We start from the raw sequence: 19,168 nt of genomic DNA on the forward strand, positions 1-19,168 counted from the left end.
GGGTTACATTTTAAAGTCCATTTTGCTTTTGAGAAATGACTTATAATCCTCGTACATTTTTAGCTTTATCGTGAATGTCTCATAAGAATACAACTCCTCTAGACCCTTTATGCACTTTAGAGGTGAGGTTGGTTTTTAGTTTCATTCCTGAATAGCCAATTCAGCAAATCCAGGGCGCTTTTAATAATTTGGTGCTGCATATGACATCTTACAGAAATCTTTGGCATCTGATTTTAAATAGGAAGTGCTTTGTAGACAGCAGAGGGCAAAGATTGTTACAGGCCCAGAGTTTTCGCAATTTAGAAAAAAATTAAGGACTCTACAATCTATAGGTTTGTTCTTTTTTTTCTTTTTCTCTCTATTAACAGAAATAATGGATGACTGTTCGACCAATTGCAATGGAAATGGAGAGTGTATCTCTGGCCATTGTCACTGCTTCCCAGGATTCCTTGGGCCTGACTGTGCTAGAGGTGAGGTTGCTCTGTTACACTGATTGATTAGGGAGCTCAATGTCGTTTGAGAACTCAGAATTAGTAGCAATAGGAGGAAGAGGAGGGACAGGAGTGGCAGTAGCAGCAGCAATAGCAACAACACCCGAACTGCCGCTACCAAAAGCTGAGCACTTGCTCTGCCAGGCACTGTTCTAAACACTTTGCAGTACTTCTTTTAATTCCTACATCCTACGATAGTCCTACGATGTAGATCTATTATCACAGTTTTATGGGCAAAGAAATAACCTCAGAGAGGTGAAATACCAAGGTTATCTAACAGCTGGGATTTGTACCTGGATCCTCTGACCCAACCACTCCATGATACTTGTATTCCCTTCATAAACTCATTTATAATGGATGAACTTTAAGAAAGGGCAGAGTGGGTAACCGGTTGTACACACCAAGGTAAACAGGAAGGGGTAGACAGTCACCAAATCCGTGAGTAGCCTAGAAAGGAAAGACTGGAAAGGCAGAAGTTAAACTTTCAAACTTTACTAAAACTAGACTTGCCCATAGTTTAATTCTTGAAAAGCTGTAGATAAATCACACTGTGTTTTCCCCATAGACTTCCAGTTATTACTTTAGAGATGCTTTCTGTTCATTCGCAGTGTGTTCGTAAAGTTCTCAGTCTGCTAATGCTTTAATCTCAGGTTTCTCAGCCACTCCGTTTTCTTTAGATTAAATTCTATTCAACAGAGAATTCTTTTTTTTTGAATTTTATTTTATTTATTTTTTATATAGCAGGTTCTTATTAGTTGTCTATTTTACACATATCAGTGTATACATGTCAATCCCAGTCTCCCAATTCATCCCACCACCACCACCACCACCCACCCCCGCTTTCCCCCCTTGGTGTCCATACATTTGTTCTACATCTGTGTCTGTATTTCTGCCTTGCAAACCGATTCATCTGTGCCGTTTTTCTAGATTCCAAATATATGCGTTAATATACGATATTTGTTTTCAACAGAAAATTCTACAGCATTTGCTAGGTTCCAAGTTCTCTGATAGATCTTGAGGAGGTGGGAGGTAGAAGTAGAGGTGATGGCTGGTATTGAAAAAATGAATAAGAGAAGGTACAGGCCCTGCCCTCAGGAAGCCCATATTTTTAATAAGGAGACATACAGTGACAAAGCGGAGTGAGTGTTCTAATAAAGGTCTGTACAGTGTGGGGTAGGCACAGACATCTGTCCAGCATAAATCTCTTTAAATGCACAACTTTTTATTTTTATATATATATTTTTATTTCAATAAATGCACAACTTTTTAAAGATAACATTCTATAATACGAATAACTCCCTACTAGTTTTACAGATTTTCAGGGTTTTCTTCCTGAAAGTAGCATACATCTGCTTGAGGAAGAAAAACCATAAAAGAGAAAAATCCTAGCTTATAATAATGATGATAATAATAATTGTTTAAGAGTATGGTGGAATCAAAAGCAAGTACTTGAAATAATTTCTCCACTCAGGATGTTTTTATAATTTATCTTTCCCCCAATCCCATAAGAGGAAAATTCTGTTTGTAATCACGAACATGTGCCGATTTAATAAATGGCAAGACAGAAATAGTACAATTTTTTTTACCAGAAATATTATACGAGAATCGATAGAGAATTGCTCTTTGGAGATTTTAAAAGCATTATGCGAACATTACAAGTTCATTTGCCAACCTTCAGATTCGTGCCCTGTGCTGTGTGGTGGGAACGGAGAATACGAGAAAGGACACTGTGTCTGCCGAAATGGCTGGAAGGGACCAGAGTGCGACGTTCCAGAAGAGCAATGCATTGACCCAACGTGCTTTGGCCACGGCACCTGCATCATGGGAGTCTGCATCTGTGTGCCAGGATACAAAGGAGAAATATGCGAGGAAGGTCAGAGCCCTGTGTTAATCTATTGCTCCAGGCTTTTCTCTCACTGAATTGTCCAAGGTGTCATTCTGGGTTTCTAGTAGAGATGTAAGTGGTCTTTGCAAACCATTAAATGCTCAACATGTCTCCTTAGCACATGGAGCGGGGGAGTTCGTGTCTCTTCTGACAGCCTCTAATATTAACATGAGGCTTTATCTGTGACCCTTGCAGAGCAGTAGTGAAAAATGGCATTTCCCCCCTCGTTTTAACACTGTTTTATAACTTGAGAATTTCCATACTGATGATTTTAGGTGTTAATTTACATGCTTTCATTATTACAGAGTGCACTAGGCTACATCTTACTTTAAAGCACATAATAAAAATAATACGTGCACATTTGGAACCATTTCACGAATGTTTTCTTCGGGAGTGATTTGTAATTACCATTATTATTATTGCTTTATATTGTTTATTTTTACATACCTCCTGCTGAAACTTGACGTCCGTGCCTAAGGAAGTAGACTTAGCACTAATGAGTTTTGAGGCAGTGCCTTTATATTAAAATTCACCCCCAAAGGAGCCTTTACACATACACACACAATAGTTTTATCATTTACAAAACATACTTCAAAATAGTAATAGTTTTATAATTTAAAGAAGACACATTGGAAAATAAATTTACTAGTAATCAGACCTTTTTCATGTCACATTCCTCAAATAAGACTGTTTTCAGAAATAATATTAAACCATTACCATGGGAGATGGTCTCATCACAACTGTTGTTCAGGAAAGAGACTGCTGAAAATGCACTATAATTGCTTTTTAAAGATGGCTCATTGAGACGATTACACAGCATTTTAAAGAGTTTAATCTCATTCCACTCCATGAGCAAGCCAGAGTTTAGCTTTCCACTTCCCATTAGCCATAGTAGAATTTTGGTGTAAAGATTGTATCTGTTCCAATGTGAATGTCATTGGGCCTAGGGAAGGCAGTAGAGTTCCTGAGTTACTTTTGGAAGCTGTTTTTATGGGAATCCATCTGCAATCATGATATTTAAGTTGTATATTCAGATGCTATATGGACACACAGACATTCACCAAAAAATGGTGTCTATCACAACATCTACAGTCTGCCCTGAAAAACATTTAACCTAATTAATTTAGACCCTTCTAATTTAAATCTTGTAAGTCTTTGGAAAAAAGAGTTAGCTTATGTTTGCCTTCTAGGGGCCACTAAGAAAATTTACAGAATAACCAAGATAGCAAGGAATACCATGTTTAAAGGTATAAACTTTTCAAATACAGTTTTTTAACAAAAAATATTTGAAGTCAGACATCACAAACCAGGAGCTCACAGGTTGAACTGGGCCCATGGATGGGTTTTGTTTGATTCACAAAGCGGTAGTGGTGGTGTTTTCGTTGTTGTTTAATGTGACGTATTTCCCAAAATTTAAAATAGAGAAATGTCATATAAAAGTCTCTGTTTCTAGCTTCTCTTGAACAACTAGAAAATCTGGTAACCTTGGACCCACATTCCTATGTGGTGGCAATGATTGTAGCCAATTAGCAGCAGCTTCCTTTAAACTGGACACTTATTCCCAGCACACCTTGTTTGTTTTTTTAATTGTTGAATTAATGTACTTTATTTTTTAGAGAAGTTTTAGGCTGATATAAAAATTGAGCAAAAAGTACAGAGTTCCCATATAGCCCTCACCCCCTACACACACACACACACACACACATACACACACACACACACACACACACACACACACACACACACACAGTTTCCCCTATTATTAACACCTTGCATTAGTAAAGTACCTTTGTTACAATTGATGAACCAGTATTGGTACATTATGATTAGTAACTAAATAAAGCCCATAGTTTACTTAGGGTTCACTCCTGGTATTGTGCATTATATGGGTTTTGCTGAATGGATGATGTCATGTATCCACCGTCATGGTATCATCCAGAATCATTTCACTGCCCTAAAAATCCTCTGTGCTCCACCTATTCATCCCTCGTCCTACTCCAGCCCCTGGCAACCACTGAGCTTTTTACTGTCTCTGTAGTCTTCCTTTTTCAGAATGTCATATAATTTGAATCACACAGTATGGAAAAGTTAAAACTGGCTTATTCCATTTAGCAACATGAATTTGTCTCCTCCATGTCTTTCCATGGCTTGATAGCTCATTTACTTTTCACTGAATTTCCATTGTCTTGATATACCAGTTTGTTTATCCATTCATCTATTGAAGGACATCAAGACTGTTTCCAAATTTAGGCACTTATGAATAGAGCTACTGTAAACATCCATGGGCAGGTTTTCGTGGGGGTGTAATTTTCAACTCATTTGACACCCTGTTTTCTTACATCCAGCCCATCTCATTCATGTATACTACTACCAACCTGGTCCTTTCAGCCGTATGACTTTGTGCCTCTTACTTACGTATGACTTGCCTATTCATTGAAGGTGGCCTTCTAAAAAAAGAAACTATATTAAGTTAAATACTATATCATTTATTAAGATTATTGTATTTTGATGTAATAAAATTACCTCCTTCTGAAACAATATTCTACATTTTAGACTTTTCCTCTCCCTCCAAATAATGAACGGATGAAATCAGATGTACCTTCTGGTGTTTATTTGCTGATTAGCTCAGGTATTAAAGCATTGTGCTAATGATCCTGAGATCATGGGCTAATTATAATGGCAATAACACTAATTATAATACTGCTTAGTTAGACTTACTCTGTTCCATGGTACATGCCACACCTTAAAAGTAGGCCAGTCTTGCAGATGATGGAAGATTGGATCAGTCTATTTCCATTGCTGGAAAAGTAATTCAAAGCATACATCCTCATCATGGTTAAGTTATTTTGGTCTCATCTTATTTGTATGGGAAGATCAAAAATTTGGAAATCAACTTTCCCATTTCCCGTGGGATGGTCACTCAATTAAAAGCACAAAATGATTTTCCCCAAGGCAAACATAGGAATCTACTTCTAAAATAGAGTGTTTGTTAGAATGTGTCCAAAAATTTCCAGACTTCACAGAATCCGAGACAAATATAATTGAGTCTGTGATATTCTAAAGCATTGAAAACTGTGTCACAGCATCCTGGTAGAAGGAGAAGCCACAAGGAAAAGAATTTTGAAATTACATTAAAAATGTTTCATTTTCAGTGCTTCTTAGGGATAAATGAGAAATTATAAGAAATTGATTATATTGTATGATTTCATGAAACAGCAGTCACCTCACCTAATACCTTAAATAATCCAAACTTAAATATATATAAAAACTCCTCTAGACACATCAAATAAAAGCCATTTCTGGGAACTATGATTCCAATTTCAGAAAAGACGAGGAATGACTTACTAAAAATTCTTGATCTTTCTTACAAAGCCAAGGAATTCTTATTGAAGGCCCACACTGGTCCACCAACCCATTTGCGTGGGAGTACTATACACTGCTCACAATTTCACATAACATATGTGTGGTTTCCTTCTTCTAAATTTAGGTTGCAACCTTTATGATAGCCTACCATGTTTTTAGTGCTAATAATATTCTGGTTTGAACACAGCGTTTACATGAGTCATTTTATTGCCTAATTAAAACAGCATAAATGATATAATATTAGGAAATCAATGTATCTCGGTTTCATTGTCCTAAGGTAAACTGGCCACACCTGTTTACTTTCAACCTTTTCCCTCCTTTTTGGGGCCTTCAGAGGACTGCTTAGACCCAATGTGTTCTGGCCATGGCATCTGTGTAAAAGGAGAATGTCACTGTTCTACTGGTTGGGGAGGAATCAACTGTGAAACGCCACTTCCCATATGTCAAGAGCAGTGCTCAGGACACGGGACTTTTCTCCTGGACACTGGAACATGCAGCTGCGATCCCAAGTGGACAGGATCTGACTGCTCAACAGGTATGTCAGAGTTTTCTTCTTGTTCTTCTTCCTTCACTCCCAAGTTCTTACTGGTCTTTACCTTAAGGTAGTGTCTCTTAAACTCTGATCTGTATGCCTTCGTGGGTTATAAAGGGCTTCCAGGTATTCCCTAGGCTAGTATTTTACTGGATTTTCATATACAACATACTGCTGGGCTTTTAATCGTATTTTTCATTGTCATAGTTCTGTAGTTGAACTTCTGTCCTCGTTCTGTATTCTCCTGTAGTTATTTCATCCATTCTCAAGTCTTTTGTTATCAGTTCTATACAGATTATTTGAAATCTATGTCTTCCCCAAATTTAAGTAGTCCTTCCTTTCCAGCCATCTGCAGAATATTTACACTGGGTGTCCCATCATGTAAAAACTCAACTTAGCCAGGCACTTTATTTCTATATTGCCATGTTCCTGCCCAATTAATAGTCCCACAACTTTGCTTCTCTACCCTAACATCATCCACAGTTCTCCGTTGTCTATAGAAAACCTTCAGATATCCTAGCCTGTTACCAAAAGCCCAGTACAAACTATTCCATATCTCTCTCTCCAGCCTATCTTCTACTTCTGCTTCCTGCATAAATCCCTCCTTGCACTAAAGTGATCTGTATGCTCTCCTTACCCCCACTTTTCTTTATGCCCTTTCCTCAGCAGGAATGCTAGTCCCTCTCCACCTGTGAAAATTCAACTCATCCACCCAGACCAACTACAGTTTTAGCCATTTTATAAAACTTTTCCTGATCACATCAACAGGATCCTCTGAAATCCTACCGCACTCATTGCTAGAGAATCAAAAAGGCATTGTGGGGCTTCCCTGGTGGCGCAGTGGTTGAGAGTCCGCCTGCCAATGCAGGGGACACGGGTTCGTGCCCCGGTCCGGGAAGATCCCACATGCCGCGGAGCGGCTGGGCCCGTGAGCCATGGCCGCTGAGCCTGCGCGTCCGGAGCCTGTGCTCCGCAACAGGAGAGGCCATAGCAGTGACAGGCCCGCGTACCGGAAAAAAAAAAAAAAAAAGGCGTTGTGATGTAGGTATTTGAGTACGTGACTTGTTTTTCCACCTAAACCAAAAATAAGGGATCGTTCTTTATATATTTTTTTCTTATCCTCAGACCATGTGCTCATTAAGTGAGTAGAATTAATAAGTAATAGCTCTTACAAAGCCTCTGCTGATGAATTTTGTTGCGGATGTAAAATGGCACGTGATAAGCAAGAAGGACAGGTGCTCTGTGAGCACCTGAAATAGTCTTGAACCAAAAATCTGCAATCCTGTACTATAAAGAAACAGGAGAATCGCTCTGTTAAGGGAATTAATTCTAACCTAATACTTCACTGTACAAAATTTTGTTGCCTCACATAGAAATAATATGGGAGAAAGGATGGCATTTTACAATTTCAGAAAATGATTAAAATGCTAAAGACAGTGTAATAATAACTAAAATGCAAATCTTAAAAATCACTCATTTATACACTTAGCAAATGTAGTGTGCCTCCTATGTGCTTGGCATGGTGCTTGGTGCTGGGGATATAGTGATGAACAAGATGGACGTGGTCCTTGCACACAAGGAGCTAGTGGAGAACACACATTGAACAATTAGAAGATAGTTAACAAAAGGGAAGTAACTGCATATTAGGGGACTGTACAGTATAGCTCTAACCTGATTATTAATTTATTTACTAAATGTTATTAAATACCTTCCATCCTTCCATGTGTCAGATATAGTATCATGGCCTAGAGCATACACTTACATAACAAGTATTGTGTATTAGGCACTTTTCTAATTGTTGGACTTATGTTCACTTAATCTTCATAACAACCCTATGAGATAAGTACTGTAATTAGGCCCACTTTACACATGAGGAAACTGAGGCACGGAGAGATTAAATAACTTGCCCAAAGTCACCCCTATAACAAGTATCAGAGTCAGAATTTGGACTGAGGTATTCTGGCTTCACGCTCCATGCACTGAACCATTGTACTATACTGTCCTCTGGGAGCCCATCACCTAATTCACCATGTATAAAGAGGTATCATTGCTAGGCTGTGTCCAAGGCCATGTACTGCAGAGCACAAGAGGGGGGCATGGGTTATTTGAGAAGAAACCCTACAGCCAAGAAGACTTTGGAAAAGTCTTTTTTTTTTTAATTTATTTTATTGAAGTATAGTTGAATTACAATGTTGTGTTAATTACTGCTGTACAGCAAAGTGATTCAGTTATACATATATATACATTCTTTTTCATATTCTTTTGTATTATGGTTTATTACAGGAGATTGAATGTGCTATTCGGTAGGACCTTGTTATTTATCCGTTCTATATATAATAGTTTACATCTGCTAATCCCAAACTCCCAATCCATCCCTTCTTCACCCCCCCTTGGCAACCACAAGTCTGTTCTATATGTCCGTGAGTCTGTTTCTGTTTTGTAGATAGGTTCATTTGTGTCACATTTTAGATTCCACATATATGACAGGGACATAATAGGGGCTCAATAAATGTTTGGCCAATGGACAATTAAATGAGGAGGTTAGAATGGTGCCCTAGCTCTCACATCTAGGGGCAAACTGCTTTGCCTCTCTGGCTTTAGTGCACTAGAATCCTTAAGGGTGCTGAGACAGGTGAACTAGAGGCTACCACATTTGTGAAACATTGAACCACATATCTCTACACTTCTTCTATTAAACAAATTTTCCTTGAGCACTTACTATGTGCCATGTGCTAGCTCTTGGGATACATCAGTGAGGAATACAAAGATTCCTGCACTAGTGGAGCTTGCAGTCTGGCTGGGAGAGATAGACAGTAAACGATGAACAAGAAGTGTACAAGTTTTTGAAACATGAGGAAACTGAGGACCAGCGAGATTCAATGACTTGTCCAAGGCCATAGACCTGGCTAATTTGCAAACGTGCAAGTAGAAACCAGGGCTGTTGATTTCATTCTACATCTAGCGTTCCTTCTAGCCTCCACCCTCACCCCCACCAAAGGAAGAGTTAGACAAGGAGCCAGGGACTCAGGTGTATAGATTAGCTTACTGAAAAGGGAAAGTTCAAGGAGATGAAGGGCATCAAATATCAAGTGCATGAATGACACATTCTTGTCCAGATACAATGTGGACTAAACGTAGACTAAATTAGAATGCAGACTAAAGCCACGTTCATCCATTCTAGACCCAGTAGAAAAAACACTTGAAGCATCTCTTGCTCAAAGAAACAAAAGAGTGAATAAGTATGATCCAAAACTTTGCAGCCTTTCAGGAAAAAGGCTTCCTAATAAAACTACCAACTTGAAAAATAGGGGGAGGAAATGCCTTCCAAATCTCCGGTGTCATGGTATGAATAGTCCTTCTGTGATTTTTAAGCTCCATAAAGGTTGTTCCCACAGAGCATACTTAACCATCGAGATGATCTCACTGTGCAGACTTTTAATTGAGTGTGCTCAGTACAGGATGCAATTTAACATCTGATTCTTACAATGGATCATGTCACTTCAAAGGTGGTGGATATGCTCTTTGCCATTGATCATTTTATTCCTCTAAGCGCATGACGCTTAGCTGTTAGCATGTTAACTGTGCTGCTCTGATACCAGGGGGACTGCAGTGAATGGTTTACTGATTATTTTCAGTCTGTTTTCTAGGTATGTTGAGTATTGTTAGTGGCAGTGAATTGATACTTGATACAGGATTCTTTAACCTGAAGGTCTCATGGTACTTCACAAAGGTTAACTCATTAGTCTTTAAAAATACCTCAAGAGGAATACAATAGAAGCTAGTTATAACATAGTTTAGATTTGGATATACCGCAGGTCAAATCATACTCCCTTAAAATAGAACTCCTTGCCATGAAATCTCAGTAATACATTTAGCCTATACTGAAGATACTGGCCTTGGCTTCTAATATCAGCATTGTAAAATGCATCTACTACATGTCTTTCATAAAATCTGGCTTCTCCTGGTCACATAGTCTTTGAAGGGGAGCACAAAAGCTCATAGAAGGTAAGCATTCACAAAGAGAGGACAGCTTCTACTCTTTCTACCATGGTTACCTCTCATTATACTGGATCTTAGAACTGGATTAATCAGCTAGAGAGATGGAACATTACGCCCTGAAGTATTTCTGAACCTCAGATATATATATATATATTTTTGCTATATATTTTTTGTTTTTGCTATATAACAGAAATCATCTGAGGTACTATCATCATGTACCCCTTCCAAGCCGGGTTAGTTCCTGAAGATCCCAGAAGGCTTTGTTATAAGGATATTTGTTTTCAGGCTATCCTATGACATGTGGCCATCTTGTCCATCAGAGAGATGACACTGCGTGTGTGTATTTGTGTGCGTGTGCACCTGTGTGTCTATTCACAGCACAGTGACTTTGAGTAACTAATTTAACTTCTTTGAGTCTCAGCTGCCTCATTTTTGAAATGGTAGAAGATTAGCCAAATGACCCTTGAGGCCCCTTTCAACACTGAGATCTATGATTCTTGATACTGTTTATTGAGCTGTTGACACTGATTATGAATGGTTCATGGATGTAGTCCATAAACTCTCTTAACTGCATATTGTTTATGGAGTTAAGAAACATTAACTGTAAATAGTTTTGTTTTCATTATAAGGACAAACATACTTTGATATATAGACCATGCTGTTTGAGAATCTACCTCTATTTGTAGAGATATATATGCACACACACACATATACATGTGTATATATAACAATGTCTCGTTATGTTTTTAAGTGTTGCCTAATGGATGGTGATATGCATCTACTAATAAAACGGATAATTAGAGGAGGAAGTTGTAAAAGACTCACATAATTATTATTGCTAGGAAAACTTTCCTTGATTACACAAGTATCATATGCTTTTAAAACATTATTAGTTTTCCCCTTTATTGAAAGTGCCAATAATCAAAAGATTTTCATCTGATTCTACATACCTATCATATGCAATGCATCACTTTCCTGCAATTTCCAGGTATTGATTAGGCCATTTGAAATGATTAGTGCGTACGCTGTATTTTTCCTACAGATATTACAGTAACAGCAGGGTTGTACCTGCCATTTGATAAAGAAGCTTTGTTCAAAATCTAATGTACATGCTGCGGGCACAACGATATAGTCATTCATCATGCCACTGAAGAGAAAAATCCACTCATATATAAAGTAACTACCATTAAGTATCTCAGTAGAAAATAGATAATCAATGTACCCAGATTAGGAACCTAGGATTGCAGGTACTTTTCCCTCTTCAGTTCGGGGAACACACTTGAATTTCTTAGGCACAGTAGCTGAGTTCTCAGAAGAAAAGTTTCTATTAACTAGTAAACAATGTTAATATATTATAATGCTACAAATTCCCTGGACTTAAAGAAAAGCTCAAATATAGACAACTAGTCACCGAAACATGATGGGAAGTACTTTTTAGCGTACAGGGACAAAAGGCTTATGACTAATTCCTATGTAGGCTTAATTATTTTTAACTTGCATTCAAAGTATGACAACCTCTGATCTAATTTATTTTAAAGTAATTCTTTTTCTACTCAGTAAAAAAATAAAGGGTAAACCTTAAGGTGACTCTGATTTGATTGATTTAATAAAACAAACCCCTGCTTGAAACATAGTGGCTACACCATTAACACTACAGTGAGGTCAAAACCTTAACTGTAGATTTACTGAATCAGTAAATGAAGTTCATTGGTGACACTAGAAATATAACCCAAGAGCATCCTTAATAGAATTTCAATTCAAATTAAGTGTGTAAGATGGAATCCACATAAATATTTTTGAGAGGTAGATATGAAATGGAAAAAAAATCATACTATTATCATGATTTCCTAGCAACACATCCTACTCAGAGATGGTTTGACACCCCCTAAGGTTTTTTTGTCTCAAGTGAAAATAGAAATTGAACCCCAAAATATTCTCAGATTCAAAAATCCCTTATTTTTATAAAAGAGAGTTCATTTAATAGCCATAAGATTATATACACAGTGTGGTGATTCAAAGCGCATCAAATATCAAATGTTTTCAAAATACGTCTTTTACATTCTGTTCTGAGACAATAAAAACCATGCCTGTTCTGCCATCATTAGCAGGCTGCAATGCAAAAATCCAGCGAAACTTTTGACAATTTGACAAGTTTGAAAAAGGAGGTACATTTGCAGCTTCCTCTCTGTAAATCTGAACTAACTCTGCTGACTGTTCCAGGACATTAAAGCTTTAAAATTGTTTTTCAAACCAGGGACATATATTAAAATAAGGTGGCAACTGTGAAGCATGAAAATGTAATTAAGTAAGCATGAGTGTGAAGATGCATGCTTACTTACATGGTTAAAGTACAGTTAATAATAAGGAATGCATTGGGACAGACCAATAGGGGCATCAAAAGAAAACAGGAAAATTCTGTGCTTCACTATTAAATGCATTCCTCTCATTTACCCAAATTCTTATTCTGAATTCCAATTCATTTTCTATTTGGCGTTTTTCTCAATTCACATTTATCTACATGAAATGAAAACAGACCCAGAAAAGGGTGTATCTAGAAGGTGTATTTGGCCCTGTAGGTGAGATCCTGCAGGGCAAGTGGCCACCTGGGTGCCCACCTCCACAGTCTGACCTGCCGCCTGCTTCTCTAGTGGAGATGACTGAGAGAGCTCGAAGGAAGCCAGAAATCAATTGTGCACAGTCGGTGGCCAGGACATGGGCAAGGATCAGAATAAGTTGTCCCAGTCCTGTGCAAAATCAAATGATTAGAGATATTGAAGAGCACCCCATACATCTCCCCCAAATAAACTGAAGGATACTTTCCTTCCTGTAATTAAAACTTCCTGCGTTTATCTGTTGGTTTTAATTTTTTCTCCAAATACTTACATATCCATTTTCTTCATTTCATTATTATGGCCATAAGCCGGGGTCATTATTAGAATGTGGATTGCATATTGAGCTTTAATGATACAAGATACCTCCAGGACTGTTCCAGAGATTTGCTCTACATGTATTCTTCTGAGTCACTGGAAAGAAGAAGAGGCATAGGAAGGACAGAGATTAGTCCTTCATTAAAGAGTAAGGACAATACATTTTTACCTGGAAACTTAATAAGGTGGAGCTCATAGAAATTCTGAATGGGTACTTGCCTCTGCTATAAAGAACTTGACTTGTACTTGTACTTCCACATTCCCAATAACCTAGCAAACAGGTTTCTATTACTCTCGTAACATCCATAAGGTCTAAGCAGGGTTGGTAATAAGTTTCCTCATTTTATAACTGAAGGAACTAATTTGCTGTGAGACACAGGGAAAAAGTTACTTTATTGTGTATGCTTCAGAGTTGAGGTTGGCAATAGAATTCACAGCCCAGTGTCCTATCCTAAGGATCAGTGTGGATTAATTTTGTTTTTATCCTGCTTGTGACTTGCAGAGCTTCTTGAATATAAGAACCCATGTCTTATATACACTACCAAATGTAAAATAGATAGCTAGTGGGAAGCAGCCACATAGCACAGGGAGGTCAGCTCGGTGCTTTGTGACCACCTAGAGGGGTGGGATAGGGAGGGTGGGAGGGAGACGCGAGAGGGAGGGGATATGGGGATATATGTATAGCTGATTCACTTTGTTATACCGCAGAAACTAACACAACAATGTAAAGCAATTATACTCCAATAAAGATGTTAAAAAAGAAAAGAACCCATGTCTTTCATAAATCATAGAAAATGTTCAGTCATCATCTCATCGAATCTTGATTTTCCCACTTTCTCTGTTACCTCCTTTCAGAAGTTCCATTAGACCGTCCCACTCTGGTCTCTATGTCTTTTATTCTTTTTCCGATTTTACATTTCTTTGTTTCTCTTCTGTTTTATAGGTGATTTCTTCAAATTTGTCTTCTGGCTCACTAAATATCTCTTCATCTGTGTTTATTATGATGGTTAACCCTTCCATTAGATTTTAAATTTCAGTGATTTCTTTTAATTTCTAAAATTTTAATTCAGTTTTTTTTCAAATATGCCTCATTAATTTTTGGCAATTTCTTGCTCCTTAATCCTGTTTTTGTTTACTTTCTTTTCTTTAAACATACTAAACATAGTTATTTTATATGCTATATTTGAAAATAGATCATGTTAAGGCTTTGTGGGTCTGGGTCTGTGGTTTCTTGTTTCTGTCAACTCTTGTATATGATGGCTTGCTTTTTTGTTTCTTTTATTTTTTAATTGTTGGTTCAAATATGTTTAAATTCTGAGTCTGGGGAAGATTTACATTTGTTTCTGTCAGAACCTGTCTGCACTACAGATCAGGGCAAACTTTATTTTTTTACTGTAGTATAGTTGACTTACAATATTATATTAGTTTCAGGTGTACAACATGGTAACTATTTGTACTAATTTAAAGTTTTTTTGTTTGTTTGGTTTTGGTTTTTTTTGCGGTACGCGGGCCTCTCACTGTTGTGGCCTCTTCAGTTGCGGAGCACAGGCTCCGGACGCGCAGGCTCAGTGGCCATGGCTCACGGGCCCAGCCGCTCCTCGGCATGTGGGATCTTCCCGGACCGGGGCACGAACCCGTGTCCCCTGCATCGTCAGGCGGACTCTCAATCACTGCGCCACCAGGGAAGCCCTAATTTAAAGTTTAAATTAAAAATCTCGGGTTACAGTTTTTCGGACCATACAGATGGTACAAATTCAGGCCCCAAACCCACATGAAACTTGGCTAGTCACCATGAAGTATCAGAGGAGGCTTGTTATTTAACATCCTCAGACCCAAGCCTGAGACAGATTATTTCCTTCTAGTCTGTTTCTGCAAGGCACATTTTCATCTAGATTGGTTTTAATATGGATCCCTGATCCTGTGCAGGCCCAAGGTTCAGCTAACAGTCTGTTTCCCACTCTGGACCCTCACCAGAACTCTAGGTCACCCAGATCAGCAGATGCCTCTGGTGTACTGGCATACCTCTGACTCTCCATATAATCTTAAGCTAATCAGCCACTATGGATCTCAGTTTATACACCTGCAAAATGTGTTTTTCAGCTAAATTTGCATTTCAATTTATTTTTAATAATTAACGTTTTTCACTTTAAGTGGAGAAAAAATATTTAAGTTCTAATTAAATCAAGAATTTTTTCTACTAAGGTATGTGTGAACACATTAGAGTCCAACAAACCTAGAAGAGTTTATTCCAGCTAGCAAAATGGTTCAGTTAGTATGCATTGGAAGAATGTTCTGAGAAGTATTGTTCAGAAGATATTTCTGAAGCCATAGCAGTCAAAGTTAACGGTAGAGTCAAGAGTAAACAATTTCAACAATCAAAGAGAGCTTCCCACAGTTCTCTGCTAGGTCCATTCATTTTTAAAATTGAATTCTGCATGTCAAGCAGTGAGAGGTAAAGCATTCTAAATACTACTGCCTGCTTTCATTTCCAACCATCTTTGTTTATTTCTCCTTTGACAGACTTTTGGCATAATCATGGAATATTGACACTGGATTAGATCTTAGAGATCACCTAGGTTTGCCCTTCCTGTTATAAAAGAAAACTGAGGCCCAGAAAGGTTGAATGATTTTGTGTAAGGTCAAGTAGCTAATTAGACATATAGTTAATATGAGAGACAAGTCTCGTGATTTCTGGTTTAGACCTTTTGTCCAATATACCATTCAGAGAGCCTTGTTCAAATTCAACAGATGTTACCTTTCCTTTGTCAGCACTGCCACTGAATCTCTGGAAAATTGGCAATGAGCATATATACAGGGCAGGATCCCAGCATCTGTCTCTTCCTTGACTATCAGAATGTTATGATTTAGGGGAGAAGTAGGTTGATGAAAGTGATCTGAGCCAGTGTTGGAAAAAAAAAAACAATGTTATGAAAATCATCAGAGGTTCAGCATAGAGAAATTCAGACAGAAATGAACTCAAATCCCAGCTCTGCTTCTAAGAGTTGCTGTGTGACCTTGAGTAAGTTAATTGGTTTCTTCGAGCCTCTCCTGTAAAATGGGAAAGTAATTCTTACTTTGTAGGGTAGTTGTAAGGGTTAAATGAGATAATATATCTGAAACACCTAGCGTAGTGCTTCTCCCATAGTAGACATTAAATTATAATAATAAATGGTAGCCATTATTGTCATTATATTTCAATTCTCATTGTAAAGACACATTTCAAAGACAAATCTTTTGTAAGTAGAAGATAGATTAGTAGCTGTCTCAAAGAAATTCATTTTCAGACGTGGTAAAGCTGAATTAATTTAAAGGAGTATGAAAATTCTTTCTATTCCAAAGTCATTACATTTTTTTTGGTCCCTTCCCAAATGGTATTATTTCTTGTGTTTGTAGAATAGATGTTTCACTGAAAAGTTGGCTATAAAGTATTTATTCTATCTCTTCACTCCCTTTACTTTAAGTCCTGCTATTCATCATAAAATCACATTCAAGGAAAATTTATATTCCTGATCTGTCTGCTAAATTAGATTCAGTAACAGGAAATACCTCCCTCAGAGGAGGCCAAAAAAAGAGTAGGTTTAACAAGATACAACTTTGACCTTACTCTCACACAAAAGAAATCTAGAGGTAGGCAGACCAAGGCTTATATGATGACTCCAGAAAGAAAGTTTCTGCTGGCTCACACCTCTAGTATCCCTAAGATGGGACCCTTATCCTCATAGTACACAATGGCAGCCAGTGCTCCAGCCACCACATCTTCATTTCAGGCAAGGTGAAAGAATGGAGGAGAAAAGGGCCTGTCTCCTCTCTTTTAAGGAGACTTCATTGATGCTGCTGCTGGAAACATTTATTTATATCTCATTGACCAATAATTAAATCGTGTGACCACACCTAGATGCAAAGGAAGCCAAGAAATGTAATCTTTATTTAAGGAAGCCATGTGCACAGCTAAATAACATCAAATTTCATTGTAGTTTTCTAGCTTCCAACCAACACACCAGGGCAACAAGATCACTTCCATGACTCACCATGTCCTCAACATAAAGCCAAACCCATAGCTCAATGGAAATAAAACTTTCTTTGTATTGGGACAGTGAGACACTTCACCTACGGATCCTCTTCAAGATTTAGTATGGAAAATGAATTAAGGTATCTCCTTATTAGTTATTGTATTGATAACATGTTGAAATGATAATATTTTTGACAATGACAATATATTATTAATTTCACCTGTATTTAAAAATATTTTAATGTGGCTACTAGAAAATTGAAAGTTACATCTGTGGCTTGCATTTGAGTTTCACATTATATTTCTATTGGACAGCATTGCTCTAGCATATGGCAGTATTAAGTTTAGCCTGGAAAATATAACTAAATGTATCTTCTAAATTAAACTGAACATAATATAACTAAATGTATCTTCCAAATTAAACTGAACATGTTCAGATAGCAAGGTAACTTGAATAAGTACCTTATAATATAGGATTGTCAACAAAGTCAGCTATATGTGGAAAAGGGTTTACCAAAAATGATGATTTGGGTTTTAGTATAATTGATCAACAATCCTTTTTGGCACTAAGACACCAAGGGTAACCATTATTAAATCCAGTTCTAGTTTATAACAATAAGCCCATAAGAAAGAAGTATAGAAGAATGCTTATACTTATATTTCCTAAGACAGGAGAAGCATCAAGTCATTATACTCAGAGTTCTGCAAAATCTGATAAAGAATACAAATGTGGGACAACAGTAGAATAATTAAATGCCTAATGATAACCTACTTCTTGTATAGAACATAGGCCTGTGAAGCCCAGACTTTTAATCTCTCAAGAAGGAAACCAGTATATGTTTTAAATAATATGTCTAATGAAGTAATAGGTTTCTAACTTGGATGGACGAAAGAGTTTTTATGTCATAAAATGAGTTAGAACACTCTTGAGTCCAGCCAGAAAGCCTATAGAGATAATAAACAAACTGGCACGGATTAGAGCTTGTCATTCAGAGTGGCTCTTGGGTGGTTCTTCAACCATGAAATCTTCCTCAGCTGCTTTATTTAGCTTGATTGTTTAAAAAATCATGTGTGCTATATAAGGGGGAATTACTAAAACATAGACAGAGGTGGCTCCGGATCACCAAGTTGTCAGTTGTCATCTGAGATGCCATGACCTTGCTCTCTAAGTACATACCTGTGTAACTACCACAGACCCTGGCCTCTTTATGGAACAACCAAATTCAGATCTTTCCACAAGGTCATATGAAATCTGAGTTTTTACTTAGCAGTAAGCTTTTCATAAACACAGCTTGACTTTGATAAAAATCCGATGGCCTCTTTTTATTTAGGAAGGTCACCACGTTTGTTTTTCTCTATCCAGCATTCTTGGCAAACCAGATACTAGGACAGTAGAGACAGAGAGTGTATCCATTTTAATTATCATCAACCCATTCATAATGAGAGATGTCCCTCGCTTAAGGACCATGAGGGAAGGATTGAAACGGTCCTTGGGAATCAATGGAGTGTGATAGCTCCCAGTCCATCTCAATCCTCTCAGCCTCCTGGCATTGTTAGTCCAAACATAAATGCAAGAAAGCTCTAGAACAGCTATACCAAGGGTTAAAATAGTGACAAAATTATTAATTTCTGCCTGTTTCGTAATATCCATCTAAGCAAGGTAGTGAGAAAGAGAAGCTAATCCTAGTCAATAATCCTATATAGCAAATAAAATCTATAATGTTGGCCTCCAGGCTAGATACAGACAAAGTTTCTTGTACATTTATCCCACATCCTACTCTTCAGTACCAGCAGGTTTGGTGCATAAAAACATTTTTTATGTGTGAGGAAATTTCCTTTTGGGCTAATACATCTCCCTCTAAAAATGTATCTCTCTCTAAAAGATTGGTTCCTGGGGAAGCAACCCACATAGTCCCTGAAGACTTCTGGTAGAAAGCAATAGGATCCACCACCATCCTAGAA

General features: G+C 37.6%; 1 protein-coding gene across 8 annotated transcripts in view; it reads left to right on the forward strand.

Annotated features, from left to right (window-relative positions):
• Positions 1–19,168, forward strand: part of TENM1 (teneurin transmembrane protein 1) — a 799,512-nt gene that overhangs the window by 535,086 nt on the left and 245,258 nt on the right. For all 8 annotated transcript variants that reach the window (XM_060002255.1, XM_060002258.1, XM_060002259.1 and 5 more), the window contains 3 exons: positions 369–470; positions 2,170–2,364; positions 6,074–6,274. In XM_060002255.1, coding sequence (XP_059858238.1) covers positions 369–470; positions 2,170–2,364; positions 6,074–6,274 — 498 coding nt within the window. The remainder of the gene's footprint in view (positions 1–368; positions 471–2,169; positions 2,365–6,073; positions 6,275–19,168) is intronic.

Source organism: Delphinus delphis, chromosome X, assembly GCF_949987515.2.
Source record: "Delphinus delphis chromosome X, mDelDel1.2, whole genome shotgun sequence".
NCBI lineage: Eukaryota > Metazoa > Chordata > Mammalia > Artiodactyla > Delphinidae > Delphinus > Delphinus delphis.